Genomic DNA, 15498 nt, shown 5'->3' on the forward strand with positions numbered 1-15498 from the left:
TACTTCGAGCCCAAGCCCGTATGCTCGTACCTTCCTCATTACCCCGTCCATAAGGTTCTGTACAACGTCAGGTTGTAGTTTTTTTTGAACAGAAATCCATTTTCTCTTGAAGTCCGCCTCCGATTTGACAACTTTTGGGTTCTTCCGGAGGGCCTGCTTCATAATCGCCCAATATTTCTCTATTGGGCGAAGCTCCGGCGCGTTGGGCGGGTTCATTTCCTTTGGCACGAAGGTGACCCCGTTGGCTTCGTACCACTCCAACACGTCCTTTGAATAGTGGCACGAAGCGAGATCCGGCCAGAAGATGGTCGGGCCTTCGTGCTGCTTCAATAGTGGTAGTAAGCGCTTCTGTAGGCACTCCTTAAGGTAAACCTGCCCGTTTACCGTGCCGGTCATCACGAAGGGGGCGCTCCGCTTTCCGCAAGAGCAGATCGCTTGCCACACCATGTACTTTTTGGCAAACTTGGATAGCTGGAACGCTGAATTTGTCCTCTGCGGAGAAGAACGACAGGCCCGGCAGCTGACGAAAGTCCGCTTTGACGTAGGTTTCGTCGTCCATTACCAGGCAATGCGGCTTCGTCAGCATTTCGGTGTACAGGTTCCGGGCTCGCGTCTTCCCCACCATGTTTTGCCTTTCGTCGCGGTCAGGAGCCTTCTGAACCTTGTATGTACGCAGGCCCTCCCGATGCTTGGTCCGCTGGACGAATGAACTTGACAAATTCAGCTTATTGGCGACATCCCGGACCGAACTTCTCGGATCACGTCTAAACTGCTTAACTACGCGCTTGTGATCTTTTTCACTGACGGAGCATCCATTTTTGCCGTTCTTCACCTTCCGGTCGATGGTTAGGTTCTCGAAGTATCGTTTTAGTACTCTGCTGACCGTGGATTGGGCGATTCCCAGCATCTTACCGATGTCCCGATGTGACAACTCCGGATTCTCGAAATGAGTGCACAGGATTAATTCACGACGCTCTTTTTCGTTCGATGACATTTTTCCAAATTTACGAAAAATTGACAGTGAAGCATGGCCAACGTGATCTATACACTCTTATCTGATTATAAGCGAAAGCTGAAGATATAGTTCCTAAAAATAAAATTTCTACAGCGTTTTTTCCGTGATGCAATTTGATGTGACACACCCTTTATTTGACAGATATGTTTTCGTAGCAGAAAGAGAGGTACGAAAAAATCAGTTGTCTGGTATTCTATCCCGACTGTCAACAAAAGTATGAAGTTTTGGCAATTTTCACAATTTTTTTAAACTGCTTACTATGTTACAGAAAATATTACTATTATATGCAACATAGGAAGCATAACAGTACTAAACAGTGCTGCCACAAGTACAGATTTATCTGGAAAGGTACAGTTTTGTTTCGTATTTTTGGTACAGATTTTCGTCAAAAAGTACAGATTGGTACAGATTTTTTCCGCGTGTTAAATTTCTTACATTTGAACAAAGCAATATTAAGATATATGCCGACTTTTACGCCGCAGTATCGCTTGGTGCTGCTGATCATATAAGCATTTACAATTCAATAATTGATCAGTTTACTAAGGACGGAATTCCTTACAAGGATCATCTGGAATGATTCGCGGAATCATACGTTGTTCAATGTCCAATGCTATTCAATTTGAAAATCATTAGAAAAGCGGCAGGAACTTTTAAGTTGGAACGGCAGCAGAAGAAACTATCAGAACGATGGACAGCGAAACGCAGATCATTTGGAGAAAAAAATTGCAGTTTTTTCATGGAGCTGATAAACCAAATGATAAAAAGATTCGGTTTTGATGATCCGACGCTCAATGCTGCGGCAAATCCCAGAAACTTTTGCAATTTGATAAGCATTAACGTTGTGTTATGTAAGGATAGTTTTTAAGAATTGAGTGTGAATAAGAATGTGAATGTGATTGTGAGTATGAGTGTGAACATTGTTACAATCTCCTTACTTCACATCCTTTTCCTAATGAAAATGTGTCACCCTTCTAAACTCGAGTCGACCGCGAGTAATCGGTTTCCTATTTTATTAACCACTAGCTGACCCGGCAAACTTCGTCCCGCCAAAAATTTATTTTTTGTTATCAATACCTTCAAACATTCACATTTTCTTACGATGAGCAAGTTCATGGGTCCAATCGCAGAACTGTTCATTGATTGATCTTTTAATCGACCCCGTTGAATTTACCTTTTACTATAAAATTCCTAGTATTTCTAAAAGTACTCATCATTATAATATCAGGTTATTTTCAGACACAATTCTCGTTCAAGATTTTTCAACCACTTGCAAACAACATGTTCCTCCGTTAATTGGAATAAATGTTTTATACAGAAAATATGATAGAATAAAGACAGCCCTAAATCGGACAATTACTTCCTCGAGTTCTGCTCTTATCAACACAACCGGCGATCCTTTTTTTGGTATAGATAGAAGAAGATATAGGAGTGCGTTTCATCACATTAAAATCCAATTCCAGTTTCGAATAAAGATCAATTTCGCTAGCGCAAACATCAAATGGATTAACAGCACTTGTCACTATGTAATTGTAGAACATATGGGAATTTCATTTTTCGAATTTTCCCTTTTTCCTTCAGAGTTTTTCGAAAATTTTCAATTGTCATACCATCATAGAAACATTTCTCCTACCCAAAAACTCTCACATCCCAAATTGTGCTTGATAGACTCTCGAGTTATTCAGAAATTTGTGTTTCATTTCAATAGAAGACATCCCCCCCTCAGAAAGGTGGGAGGAGTGTTGAACCTTAGAAATGTTTCTTGTCCCCTAAAACCTCCACATGCCAAATTTGGTTCAGTTTGCTGGGTTAGTTCTTGTGAATTATGCAGAAATTTGTATGGCAGTAAACCTTAGAGAGGGGAGAGGGGTCTTAAACTGTCACGGAAACCTTCCCCGGCCCCAAAAACCAATTTTCATGTTGATCGGTTCAGTAGTTTCCAAGTCCATAAGAATCAGACAGACAGACAGACAGAAATCCATTTTTATATATGTAGATAGAATTAAGGAAACATGTGAATATATTCTAGTAAAATATAGTTAAGAGTTTGGCTCCTTTTAACTTATGTAACTGAGCCTGTAAAAATAAACGATTTATTAAAAAAAACGTCGTGTTGGGGTTCTACGATGGGAATATACAAGATCTTAAGAATTAATTCCGGATCCTAAAGATAAAATTACTCCGTGAGGAAATCACAGTTTCAGAAAACGAGCATGTGCAGGATTGGTGAACAAAATTCGGATGGCTAAAAATAATTGAGAGTTCGTTCGCATTTTTGGCGCTTCGATGTCTTGTTTCTAACGTTCTCACTATGCCTCATTCCTCGGAAACTGTCGGGCCTTTTTTTTCTGAATGTAATCAGAACAAAAATAAGCTTCGCAATCGACTAAGCAACGATACGATGAGCGCCATTTTGAGATAAAAAGATTTGACTAAACATCGTGACGGTAGCTCGAAAGTTTTAATAAATTATAGCATGCAACATTGATTCAGAAAAACTATGTATAAGCATCACGAAACACACGAATGATTCGAAAACTATACTAACGTTTCTAGTGGAACTTGGAACTTGTGTCATTTTTTATTAGTGGATTGAGCTTTCTATGCTTGAATATATCATTTTTTTCTAAGTTACAAAATCCATAACTTTGAGTATGGTCAAGATATTTATAAGTTATTCATCGCAAAATGTTAGTTTTAGCAATTTCTGAAAGTCGTCCGAAGATAATTTGCATGTAGTATTTGAATTATACAAGTAGTTAGAGCAAGAAACCGTTTTTTCTTGTAACTTAGAACGAAAGCATGAAATCGATTTTATTAAAAGATAGAACAATAATTTGTTCTACAAACATGCTTTTGATAAGTGGGGCTACATCATTGTCGAACTATGTTTGCCTCTATCTACAACGATAAGAAAGTTTGATTTTAATTTTACCTAAAATTTTGTTCACCCTATTTTCGACAACATTAAAATGAACACTCAATCAAATGTGTCAACTTTGTCGGAGACAGTTTTTGTACCGTTTTGTCTCATATTCCGAACAGTCTAAAATTCCGAACACTTCATTTTTGAATGTAAATTTACCAAACTTTTGTGCTATAAATAATTGAATAATGAAAACTCAGACATTATTTGAGGTATAGGCTTCATTTTGACATCATTTACAGGTATCGATACAGCCTATAATTTAGAATATTAGAAATTTGCAAAAAAGTAATAGTCACAACCAATGATAAAATGTTTGCGTGAGCAAATTCCGTAAAAAACAAGCATCGTTCATTTTTCAGTTTTTATAGTTGTTTCAACTATTTTGTTTGTTGTTTTCAAGTGCTAAAAATGGTAAGAATCTACAACAAATGGATGAAATAAAATGATATTTTATGCAGAAATCTTCATTAAAATTAGTGTTCGGAATATGAATCTAGTTTCTACGCATGAATCAAATTGCGAACACTTTATTTTTAACTGTGAATTTACTGAACATTAATGTTATAAATAATTTGATATTCAAAACCAAGACATTCTTTGGGTTATATACTTCATTCTAACATCATTTACAGGTATCGATAGCGATATAGCGCCTTTGGTCCCGAAACCATGTAAACTATGAGGAACAAATACAATCAATAATTACAAAAACAAAATCCATTTGTTTTGCGAGTATAAGATTTTTTCCAAAAATGACTAGCTAATTGACTTCAATTTGATATATTGATCATATGAATCGGTCCAGTAGTTTCAAAGTTATGATTTTTTTTTTAAACTGCATTTTTGTTGTTCGGAATTTGAGACAAAAGTGTTCGGAATATGAGTCGGTGCCAAAAATTGTGTTCGGAATTTGAGACAAAAGTGATTAATCATATTTTTACTTTTTCACCTTGAACATGTATTTGTAAATCAATTTTTTTGTAGTCAAATGAAAAAGAAGGCTCTATTGTATTCAAAAATCAAATTGATTTCCCGAAAGAGAACCATTTTGAGTAATGAGACCCTGTTTAATAACCAACGAAGCTTAAGTGTTCGGAATATGAGACAAAACGGTACAAAGAATAACTGTCGAGCTCTAGAGGCAAGTTTCCACCTAAATTCGTTCCCAGAACCATTGTGCAATGTAATGATAACGACTGTTACTGCGTATATTAACATACAGTAGAACCTCGATTATACGCTAGGGGGTTATCCGTGAAAGCGAGTTTCATAAGTAATTTTAAAGGCCTTCTCGGAACTTTTTAGTGAGTGGAAGGATTATGCTCTTTTGTTTTGGTCATGGCTTTCATATCTGACCAGTGAAGTACCAAGTTGCATCAAATTCCGAACACTTAAGCTTTGTTGGCCATTGAACAGTGTCTCATTACTCAAAATGGTACTTTTTCGCAAAATTAATGTGATTCTTGTATATAATAGAGCCTTTTTTTTTATTTTCCCAGCATAAAATTGATTTAAAAATAGATATACATAATGAAAAACTAAAAATATGTTTGATTACATTTGTTTTAAATTCCGAACAGCAAAAATGATATTTTTCTAAAAAAATCATAACTATTGAGCTACTAGACGGATTCAGATGATCGATATATCAAATTAAAGCCAATTAGCTATTCTTTTTTACTCTCAAAAATTTGGATTTTGTGCTTAGAAACTTGATCCACATTCCGAATTCGCCAACACGCACATTTTATCGCTGGGTTTTGACAGTCACTTTTTTGCAAATACATACCTACAATTATATGTTATAGGCAGTATCGATACCTGTAATTGATGTTGAATAAAGCCTATACCTCAAAGAATGTCAGAGTTTTCATTATTCAATTATTTATAACATTAAAGTGCAGTGAATTTTAAAATGAAGTGTTCGGAATTTGAGACAAAAAGGTATACGATCTTACATGTGGATAGTTGATTGATTTCCATGCGTATAAAACATTGTTTTTACGTTGTAATATTTGTTCCCACCTCATTTTGCTCCTTTATCGCATTATCCGCGATTTTCGTTAACCGTGGTGATCTTGCCACACCATTTCGCGGATAATCGGGGTTCCACAGTGGGGTTCCACGAAAATTGAACTTTGAACGTCATATCTGCGATTGAAGATTAGAGAAAATTATTAGAATTTAAATTTGTGTTCAAATGGGTCCTTCATACTCATAGAGGTTAGAATAACCAGAGTTAGTTCATAACTGCAAGATATTGAATTCTAATTGAAAGAAATAAAATAGATAATTCTGTGGTAGTGGCAGGACCTAGAAAGAAACTAGAAGAACATCTGAAGAGTTTAGAGGTCAAGTTTGTTTAATAGGACATTCTTTATGTTATTAGATAACTATTCGATATGTTTAATATATGAATTTGATTTTCAGGCGGAAGCCACATAACAACAATATCAAAAAATATGAAATTAATTTGCATTGCTGTCAGGAACCCGATTGTTAATGTTTTAATAATAATCGACAACTCCCATATTCCGTATCGATCAATGGTTTAGGGTGTCAATTTTTTTGCGATCTATCAAATATGGTTTTGATCTATTTCACAGATAAATTCCGCTGAAAAGGTTTTTAATTAGCTCAGTAATAGCAGTCTTTGTACCCAATTATTCACTAAAAAATCATACTGAATGTTGTACATAACACTGCACAATGGTCCAGGCGATGCTTTTAAGAGGAAATTAGCGTTTAGAGCTCGGCAGTTATTCTCTAGACAAAAACTGTCTTCGACAAAGTTGTTACATATGATAGAGCGCTCATTTTTATGTTATCAAAAATAGGGTGACCAAAATTTATGATGAAATGAAAAATATAACTTTCTTATCTTTGTAGATAAACATAGTTCGACAATGTTGCAGCCACAGTTATTTTAATTAACTCTGTAGAACAAAGCTTTTTTCTATCTTTTAATATAATCGATTTAACGCTTTTTTCTAAGTTGTATTAGGGTAACCATGAAAAACCGTTTTTTTTTCTTTCACTTTTATATTTCAAATTCTACATCAAAACTATCTTTGTATGACTTTTAGGGCTTATCAATTCCAACATTTTGCGATGCAGGACTTGTCAATATCTTAATCCTTTTGATGTTATTGATGTTTTTTTACCTAAAAACTCATGATTTCAATTTAAATTCACTCAAACACAAAAAATAACATAGTGTTGAAAATCACACATCATATAGAGTGAAATATGCTCTTTCAAATGTCGTCAATAAACTTTGTTTATGTTTGCCCCAGAAAGAATGATAAACAATTTGAAATATAAAAGTAAGAGCAAAAAAAAAAGATTTTTTTTCATGGTGACCCTAACGTAACTTGGAAAACATGCGCTCTATCGGTTATTTCATGAGATAGAGAAAACTTTGTTCTACGAAGATGTCTCAAATAACTGGGACTACAACAATGTCGAACTATGTTTACCTCTATCTATAAAGATAAGAAAGTTAGATTTTTTATTTCATCGACAATTTTGGTCACCCTATTTTTGATAACATAAAAATGAGTGCTCTATCGTATGTAACAATTTTGTCGAAGACACTTTTTGTCTAGAGAATAACTGTCGAGCTCTAAATGCTATTTTCCACTTAAATACATCTCCTGGACAATTGTGCACTGTTGACAGACAAAATGGTAACATAACCGGCTTGTAGAAAATTTGTTTGCTTCCAAAATTTGGTTAAGAACAGATAATGTTGAAATGGGTTTATAATTCATGAGATCACACGTCCCCAGATTTGAACACTGGGGTGACATTTTATTTTATCGAAGAATTACGAAATATTTTTTTTTTTTTTTTGTTGGGAAATTATCATAACCGTCGCTTTTCTTATAGTCGAGTGACTTATCATGATCATGACTTCGTCTACGGTAGCGGGTCTTAGAAAGACATAGCTATCCATAATTATACTTTCAAATTTGAGTAAGGCTACACCTGTTGTTATGCAGCGAAAAGCGACAAATCTTCAAAGGTTGAACGCACCGACAGTAGTGAAGACAGCCCATTCATCTCTTTCGGTGTTATTTAGAGATGAGGCAGATGTAACGACAAATTTCATCGAAATTCACCAACGCGAACTGTAAATCAAGCAGAAAGCATTGATCGATTACTTTTTTCAACGGACCCATTTTTACAACCACCCTTCGGTTCGGTTGATCAACTTTCCGCGGCGAAGAAATTTGTACGTGACGATCCAATGGGTAGATAAAGTGCTACAAACGCAAGAATGTGTTCAATCTACGCCAAAGTATCCAACAACACCTATCAACCCAAGATACCGGGTGAGTGGCACTCAGAGTATTGTCGCCCGGCAGAATTCCCGCTGTGGCCACGGCGGAAGTCTGCGATGCGCGCGCTATGCTTCCAGAGTGCCCCGGCCATCACCATTGAAGTGATGGGTGAGAAAATCGTGCATACGCCCACCGAGCGTGGCATCGGTTTTGAGCGCGTTTATCGCGTTTACTCAATCATCGTGTCGGTGAATAATGCACTTAATTCAAAGTTATTTATTCATGCCATCGATACACTCCGATGACGGGTCCGGGATGTAGCTGTTGCCCCAGGGCAGATTGGTGTCACCTGGTCAGGAAGGTTCCTCCAGAACTGGGTCAATGGGGTTTCGATGATTGTGTGGGAATCGAGCATAACTTCAAAACATACAAGTAATGAACTTAAAATCAACATCGACATGCATATTCTGGTGCAATAAGAGATCTCATCGATGGTGAGAAAATTACTTGCCTATAATTTCAACCGATCGCACGCTGAGCGGCGCAATTATCCGTCATCAAGTTGACGATGGCAAACCGGTATATTAGTCTAGCCTTCGCCGGTACTCACTTTTTCGATGCTGGTTCATTCGCAGTTAATATTGAGAGAACTGGCAATAACACTTTTCCGAAACAGAGCATCAATTTCAAGGCCTGCAGAACTGCAGAAGAATCCGGAGTTGTCACATCGGGACATCGGTAAGATGCTGGGAATCGTCCAATCCACGGTCAGCAGAGTACTAAAACGATACTTCGAGAACCTAACCATCGACCGGAAGGTGAAGAATGGCAAAAATGGATGCTCCGTCAGTGAAAAAGATCACAAGCGCGTAGTTAAGCAGTTTAGACGTGATCCGAGAAGTTCGGTCCGGGATGTCGCCAATAAGCTGAATTTGTCAAGTTCATTCGTCCAGCGGACCAAGCAGCGGGAGGGCCTGCGTACATACAAGGTTCAGAAGGCTCCTAACCGCGACGAAAGGCAAAACATGGTGGGGAAGACGCGAGCCCGGAAGCTGTACACCGAAATGCTGACGAAGCCGCATTGCCTGGTAATGGACGACGAAACCTACGTCAAAGCGGACTTTCGTCAGCTGCCGGGCCTGTTGTTCTTCTCCGCAGAGGACAAATTCAGCGTTCCGGAGGAGATTCGCAAGCAGAAACTATCCAAGTTTGCCAAAAAGTACATGGTGTGGCTAGCGATCTGCTCTTGCGGAAAGCGGAGCGCCCCCTTCGTGATGGCCGGCACGGTAAACGGGCAGGTTTACCTTAAGGAGTGCCTACAGAAGCGTTTACTACCACTATTGAAGCAGTACGAGGGCCCGACCATCTTCTGGCCGGATCTCGCTTCGTGTCACTATTCAAAGGACGTGTTGGAGTGGTACGAAGCCAAAGGGGTTACCTTCGTGCCAAAGGAAATGAACCCGCCCAACGCGCCGGAGCTTCACCCAATAGAGAAATATTGGGCGATTATGAAGCAGGCCCTCCGGAAGAACCCAAAAGTTGTCAAATCGGAGGCGGACTTCAAGAGAAAATGGATTTCTGTTCAAAAAAAACTACAACCTGACGTTGTACAGAACCTTATGGACGGGGTAAAGGGGAAGGTGCGAGCATACGGACTTGGGATCGAAGTATGAATAAAAAGAAAATGCCAAAAGTTGTTTAATAGTTTTTATTTTACTGTCTAAAATTTTCAAAAGGATCGGTCTTCTGGGCGAATTTCTACAGCGTTTTTTCCGAGATGCAATTTGATGTGACACACCCTTTACATGTTCCAAATATATGTTTTCCTTAAAGCTTTTGATCTTCGTTTGTGATTGTTCCTATATTCTTTACCATCATTTCCTTCCTTTGCGAGTAATTGATCCCCTACACCCAAAATTGAATTTTCAACTCATGTTTTGTCATCCCAATTTATGACGTTAAATGAGACATAACATAACAGAAAATGTTATGACTCACAAATACTGGTAAGCATTTGTATAATATACATGTTACAGCAATATAAGATTAATACGAGCGAGCGAAACAAAAGACAAATAAGCTTTCCGCATGCTTTGCCACATACACGGCCCAGACCGAGATAGATATATCCCAACTACATTTTATAATCAGGTGCAATATTATCACGTATTTGCTGAACAACTTCTTGAGCACCATTAGCCATGTGGAGAGCGTGGTCGTGTAAATTAGCTTTGCATTCCAGCCGGCCTAGGTTTAATCCCCATTGACGTCGTATGGACTTTTTTTTTTGGCACAATCCCAAATGAAATGAGAAAAGAAAACAGAAAGAGATGTCTGCACACATACATACAAACCATTTTGAAGCTTTCAAATATCTCATTATTTGCGCATTTGACTCTCATGCACAGGAAATGGCATCTTTTTTGCCAAAGATGAAATCTCGCGTAACTTTTGAAAAGGTCCTATGTAACAAATGTAAACAAATCGAGTTAATGGACGCACGCTATTAGTTTTTAATCATTGAATGTATTACAAAAACAATCGTTCACGTATCTATCTTCTTCATCTTTTTGTCGCCGATACAAAAAATATCCAATGTACAGATTCGGATTTTAAGCACCCGGCTGTTACTTCGGACGCCACTTTCCTCCGACGGCCGAAACGTCCGAAGTAACAAAGCAGTCAAAACAACTCGCAGTCGTACTTCGGTCGTTTTGGAATTTGTTTCTTACAGGTGTTGTTATCGGTTTCAGTGCAATTCAACGAGCGATAACAATAATAATCAGTCTTTAGAACGAAATGCTGATATTTGGATTGTTGTTTATTAGTTAGTTTCAAATTCTTATAGTGCAACGTAATATGTCCAATGTGCAAACACGGGCAGTCAAAACGTCCAATGTAACATTTTTCGCTCCGAGGCTTCAACCTTAATCTCAAATCACGGATCAACAGTTACGATTGATTTTACGGAGTTATTCTTGACAGCTAGTGGTGACAACAGTGATAAAGATCGATAGCTTTTAAGACAATTCGCGAAATAATGTTCGGGTCTTCAACTTCGTTTTTCTCGAGTTGGCGAAAATGTTACATTGGACCTTTTCAAAAGTTACGCGAGAAATGTTTTCTGCCAACGCTCTTTTGGGTGTAGTTCTAAACAGTAGAGTGAGTTGAAATGTAAATACACTATAGATATACGAATAGATTTAAGAATTGAGTTTGGTCATCAACATTGTTACAATCTCCTTATATCCTATCCTTTCCCTGAAAAAAATATGTCTAAACTCGTGTCAACCGCATGTAATCGGTTTTCTATCTTATTGACCTTAGAGTCAAGAAAATTGTTTATATAGAGTTATAAAAATATAGTTAAGAATTGGCCTCCTTACAACTTATGTAACTGATGCATCAATTCCAAAAAGCAAATCACGTTTGATTTGCCAATGTAGAACAGATTTAATTTATGTTTTAATATACATGTGATTGCATTCTTTTCGACTATCTATTAATCGTGTCAACGTGGACATTATTTTTATCCCTTCTCCCCTCATCGTGGTCAAGCGTGGACATAGTCATAGCGTTAAAATGTCAGCTCCATGCGCCTTGAATTATCGCTCGCTGAGGGAGATGTCAATAGATCTTACTAGTGAGATATATGTATTCATTGATCGTTAAAAGCGACATTTTACCATCACTGATCAGGAACATAAATTGTATTCACATTTGCAGCCGTCAGGCTAGTGTTCCGGATTTCATAAACTAAAACTGCGAATATTGTGTATTTTCTCTTTGTTCGTGCACATTTACGAGTATCTATAAAACTGAGCTATTAAACTGTCTGAAAAAATTCCTATCTTTGTAACGGACTTTGTTTCCAGACAACTCATTATGAAGAAAAAAAAAGTAGTGAATCCTGATTTTTACCTCTCCCTACTAACAACTATCCTTTCCATGATAAACGCTAGGGAACCACGCTATAGAGGCGACCCTTCTGGCCTTCGGGCGGCGAATATCATACTAACATTCCTTCCCTTCCCCTGGTGACTGTAAAGACGTGGCCGGCGTCGTTATTGACCATTCAAAGCTCGAATCACCGAGAATTGCACAACGAGAATGATTTGCTAGTCCCAAGCGTCATTCTGTGTGTTCTTTGTGCAATTTGGTTGGTTCAGGTCAATCACGGAGAGCAACTACGAATTGTACAGTCTACCCAAGCTCAAGCTCAAGCTCAACTCATTATGAAGAAATAAAGCATTGCAAACGAATATGTTTTCACGTGTTTATTTAATTTGTGAGATATGTGAACTATTGAACATGCGAAAATGCTTCCGTACATGAATTTGTTGCAATCGTTGTGCATTCAGAAAGTTTCTCCAACTGGCTTGATGGTCAGCTCATGAACTTGCACTCTTGGAGGTGTTCCCAACACATACAGAATAGCGTTCGCAATATCCACAGCCTCCAGCATTGGCATGTTTTGGGATAACACTTCTTGTGGTAGAATTTCAGTTTGAACAACGCCTGGACTGATGCTCTGCAATAATTTGAAACATATAATAACGCACTGATAACTTTCAACATTAACTTACCGTAACCTTTATCTTGGTACCTTCCGTTCTCAACTCATGCCGCATTGTTTCGGCTATTGCTGTGACAGCAAACTTGGAAGCTGGATAAATATTCATATGTGGTATTATAGGTGGAACATGATGCCCAGCAATACTATTGATGTGTACAATGTGACCATCGACAGAACGCTTCTTCATGGATTGGAATGCTTCACGACTACACATCACCAGCCCCATCACATTGGTATCGATGACCTCGCGCAGCATATTCGTATTTCCGGCCGCAATCAGATTCGTCTGTCGGGTGATGCCAGCGTTGTTGATCAACACATCCACTCCACCGAACTTTTGCTCTATCGACTGGAAGGTCCGCAAAATTTCCTCTTCCTTCGACACGTCACATTTCATGGCGTGCAAACGATTCCTGGCAGATCCACCCAGTTCCGATTTCAGCGCTTCAACACGTTCCGCCCGGCGAGCCAAACCGATAACGACCATTCCAGCCTTCACAAGTTCCTTTACTGTCGCGGCACCAATTCCGGAACTCGCACCGGTCACAACGGCCACTTTTCCTGCCCAGCGTTCCATTGCGATACAAAGATGCGTCCGATTGTCGACAGGTTGCACTATGAAATGATGCGATATGCGGCATACTGTTCCGTTATTATAGAGAATGCATCATTAGTATGATACTTAACAGAATGACGAGACAAATTTTCAAAGATGATAATGTAGAGGATGCAATATTTATTCTGTGTGCACCCTTTTCAGGGAAGCGAGCGCAACGTTTGTGAATACGATACATGTCAACTATTTCTGACATAACCGGCGGAAATTTATGTCAAACAAATATGATTGGTTCTTACGATAACACGTGAGATGAACACGTTTTCAATAATGATGTAATCGAAAAGGTGATAATAATCTGATGTAATCGTTCCGTTCAATTATTATTTCCTTTGAAGTGTGTGCGAATAGGCAATGTTTACCAAATTGTAATACTTTGTAGGAATATTCGTTTGCTTATCTTCCCTATTTCAAGCTATTTATCTACAGTGAAGGCGGGATTAATAAATACACTGCAAGTGTAAATAATTTTTGCCTATTTGTTTAAAAACCGATACTTTTTCTACTTCTTAAGTAATGAGTAATGAGTAATGGTTGAGACATAATTGTTGCAGGGTAACCATATGTTTTTTTTGACGTCCATGGTTGTTTTCGCAATGATATGGATATAATCAAATTGTATTTTTTTTTCTCTGTGATATAGTGAATTTCAACACAATTGTGCTTTGGTGCTACTTTACTTGCTCTAGGCGTCTAGAACCTGGAGAACAAAACTTGAACCAATCAAAACGTGCAATTCAGCGCGTTTGAATAATGATTGACATTTTACAATTATTTAATAGTTTGTTTAAAATCAATTGATTCAAACATCTTTGCGATCTATTAAGAAATGGTAGAGCTAAAAGCGTTCGAAAGTTTGCATTATATTTTACATGTAGTCAGTTACATCACAGTTCGTAGTTCCTATAGCTTTTGATTGAATTTTTTTAAAATTCAGAGTTTGTTTTAGAATATTTTTCCGAAAAATTATAGCTCAAAAACTATAAGACCTACAAAATATTGGTTAAAGAATGAAATGTAGGATTTTATTTAAGTCTTTTTCTTGTTTTCTTTGAAAAAGTATTTTTAATGCTTAACTCGTAACATTTAAGTGTGTAAATTATTGCGATTAACATATTCTGCAAACTCGTTTCTATTTAGCAACACGTCAAGAACATGTCAAACGCGGGAATTTATACAAACAAATGTTACGAGGAGAAATAAACAAAAGTTCATATTTTAATAAGATCTAATACTTGGTTGAAGACCCTACATCTTTATCTTGACTTTGAACAAAATAAGGATTAGTTGTAATTCTTCCAAAGAAAACATGAAAAAGTAGTTGTTAGAAAAAACTTTTTCCCTGCAAAAATGCCGATTCTCCGATGTATGGATGACTTGTTGGAAATTGTAAGGGCTATTCATATTTTTTGACGTAGGACTACGTCCTTCATTTCTATACTGGGGTGTAAGTTCAAAGTTTCGAAATCGAAAGCGTTACGCCGGAGAACGAGATTTTGAGCGTTAATAGCTCCAAAACTACTGAACAAAACGATATGATATACACTTAGTTCAAAAGATAAAATGTCTACGCGTTCTATGCTTGTTACTTTTTGATCCAAAAACTTGTTTCTATAGCCTTAAAATTCCTTTCAAAACAGGCTATTGAAATCACACCAATCGGTATAAAAGCGAGTGTCGCTCGGAAATTCACTCACTTACGATTGCGCAAAGATTGAGGTACGATCGCTAGAATGGATGGATGTTTCCTTATCACAGACGTCAAAACCATGGAGTCTGGGGAAATTGGCATTGCAAATTAGATGCAAGCAGCGGGAACTTTTGTACTCGTTTGCGTTTTTGCAAATCGGAATATATCCCAAACACTGATTTTAAAACCATGGAGCGTGGGAAATTAGCATTGCAAATGAGATGCGAGTACTTTTGTACTCGCTTATATTTTTGCCAACCGGAATATGTTTCCCCAACACAGATTCCGAAACCAATAAGTTGGGAAAATCGGCATTGCAGATTTTGGCAGTACTTTTATACTCCCACGCATTTTTACACTCCGGAATTCGTTTTGCTAACACGGTCTAT

The 15498-nt window shown here is 37.7% G+C and overlaps 2 protein-coding genes across 2 annotated transcripts in view; one reads left to right on the forward strand and one right to left on the reverse strand.

Annotated features, from left to right (window-relative positions):
- The window catches only part of LOC129766700 (uncharacterized), a 321609-nt gene that overhangs the window by 246003 nt on the left and 60108 nt on the right, over window positions 1-15498 (forward strand). The gene's annotated exons all lie outside the window — the stretch shown is intronic.
- On the reverse strand, window positions 12490-13469 carry LOC129765092 (farnesol dehydrogenase-like). The gene is made up of 2 exons (XM_055764951.1): window positions 12814-13469; window positions 12490-12758 (listed from the first exon to the last, which is right to left on the reverse strand). Exons 1-2 carry the CDS (start codon window positions 13378-13380, stop codon window positions 12585-12587), a joined length of 741 nt encoding a protein of 246 aa, XP_055620926.1. The 5' UTR covers window positions 13381-13469; the 3' UTR covers window positions 12490-12584.

The sequence above is a fragment of the Toxorhynchites rutilus genome, chromosome 2, assembly GCF_029784135.1.
Source record: "Toxorhynchites rutilus septentrionalis strain SRP chromosome 2, ASM2978413v1, whole genome shotgun sequence".
NCBI classification, from domain to species: domain Eukaryota; kingdom Metazoa; phylum Arthropoda; class Insecta; order Diptera; family Culicidae; genus Toxorhynchites; species Toxorhynchites rutilus.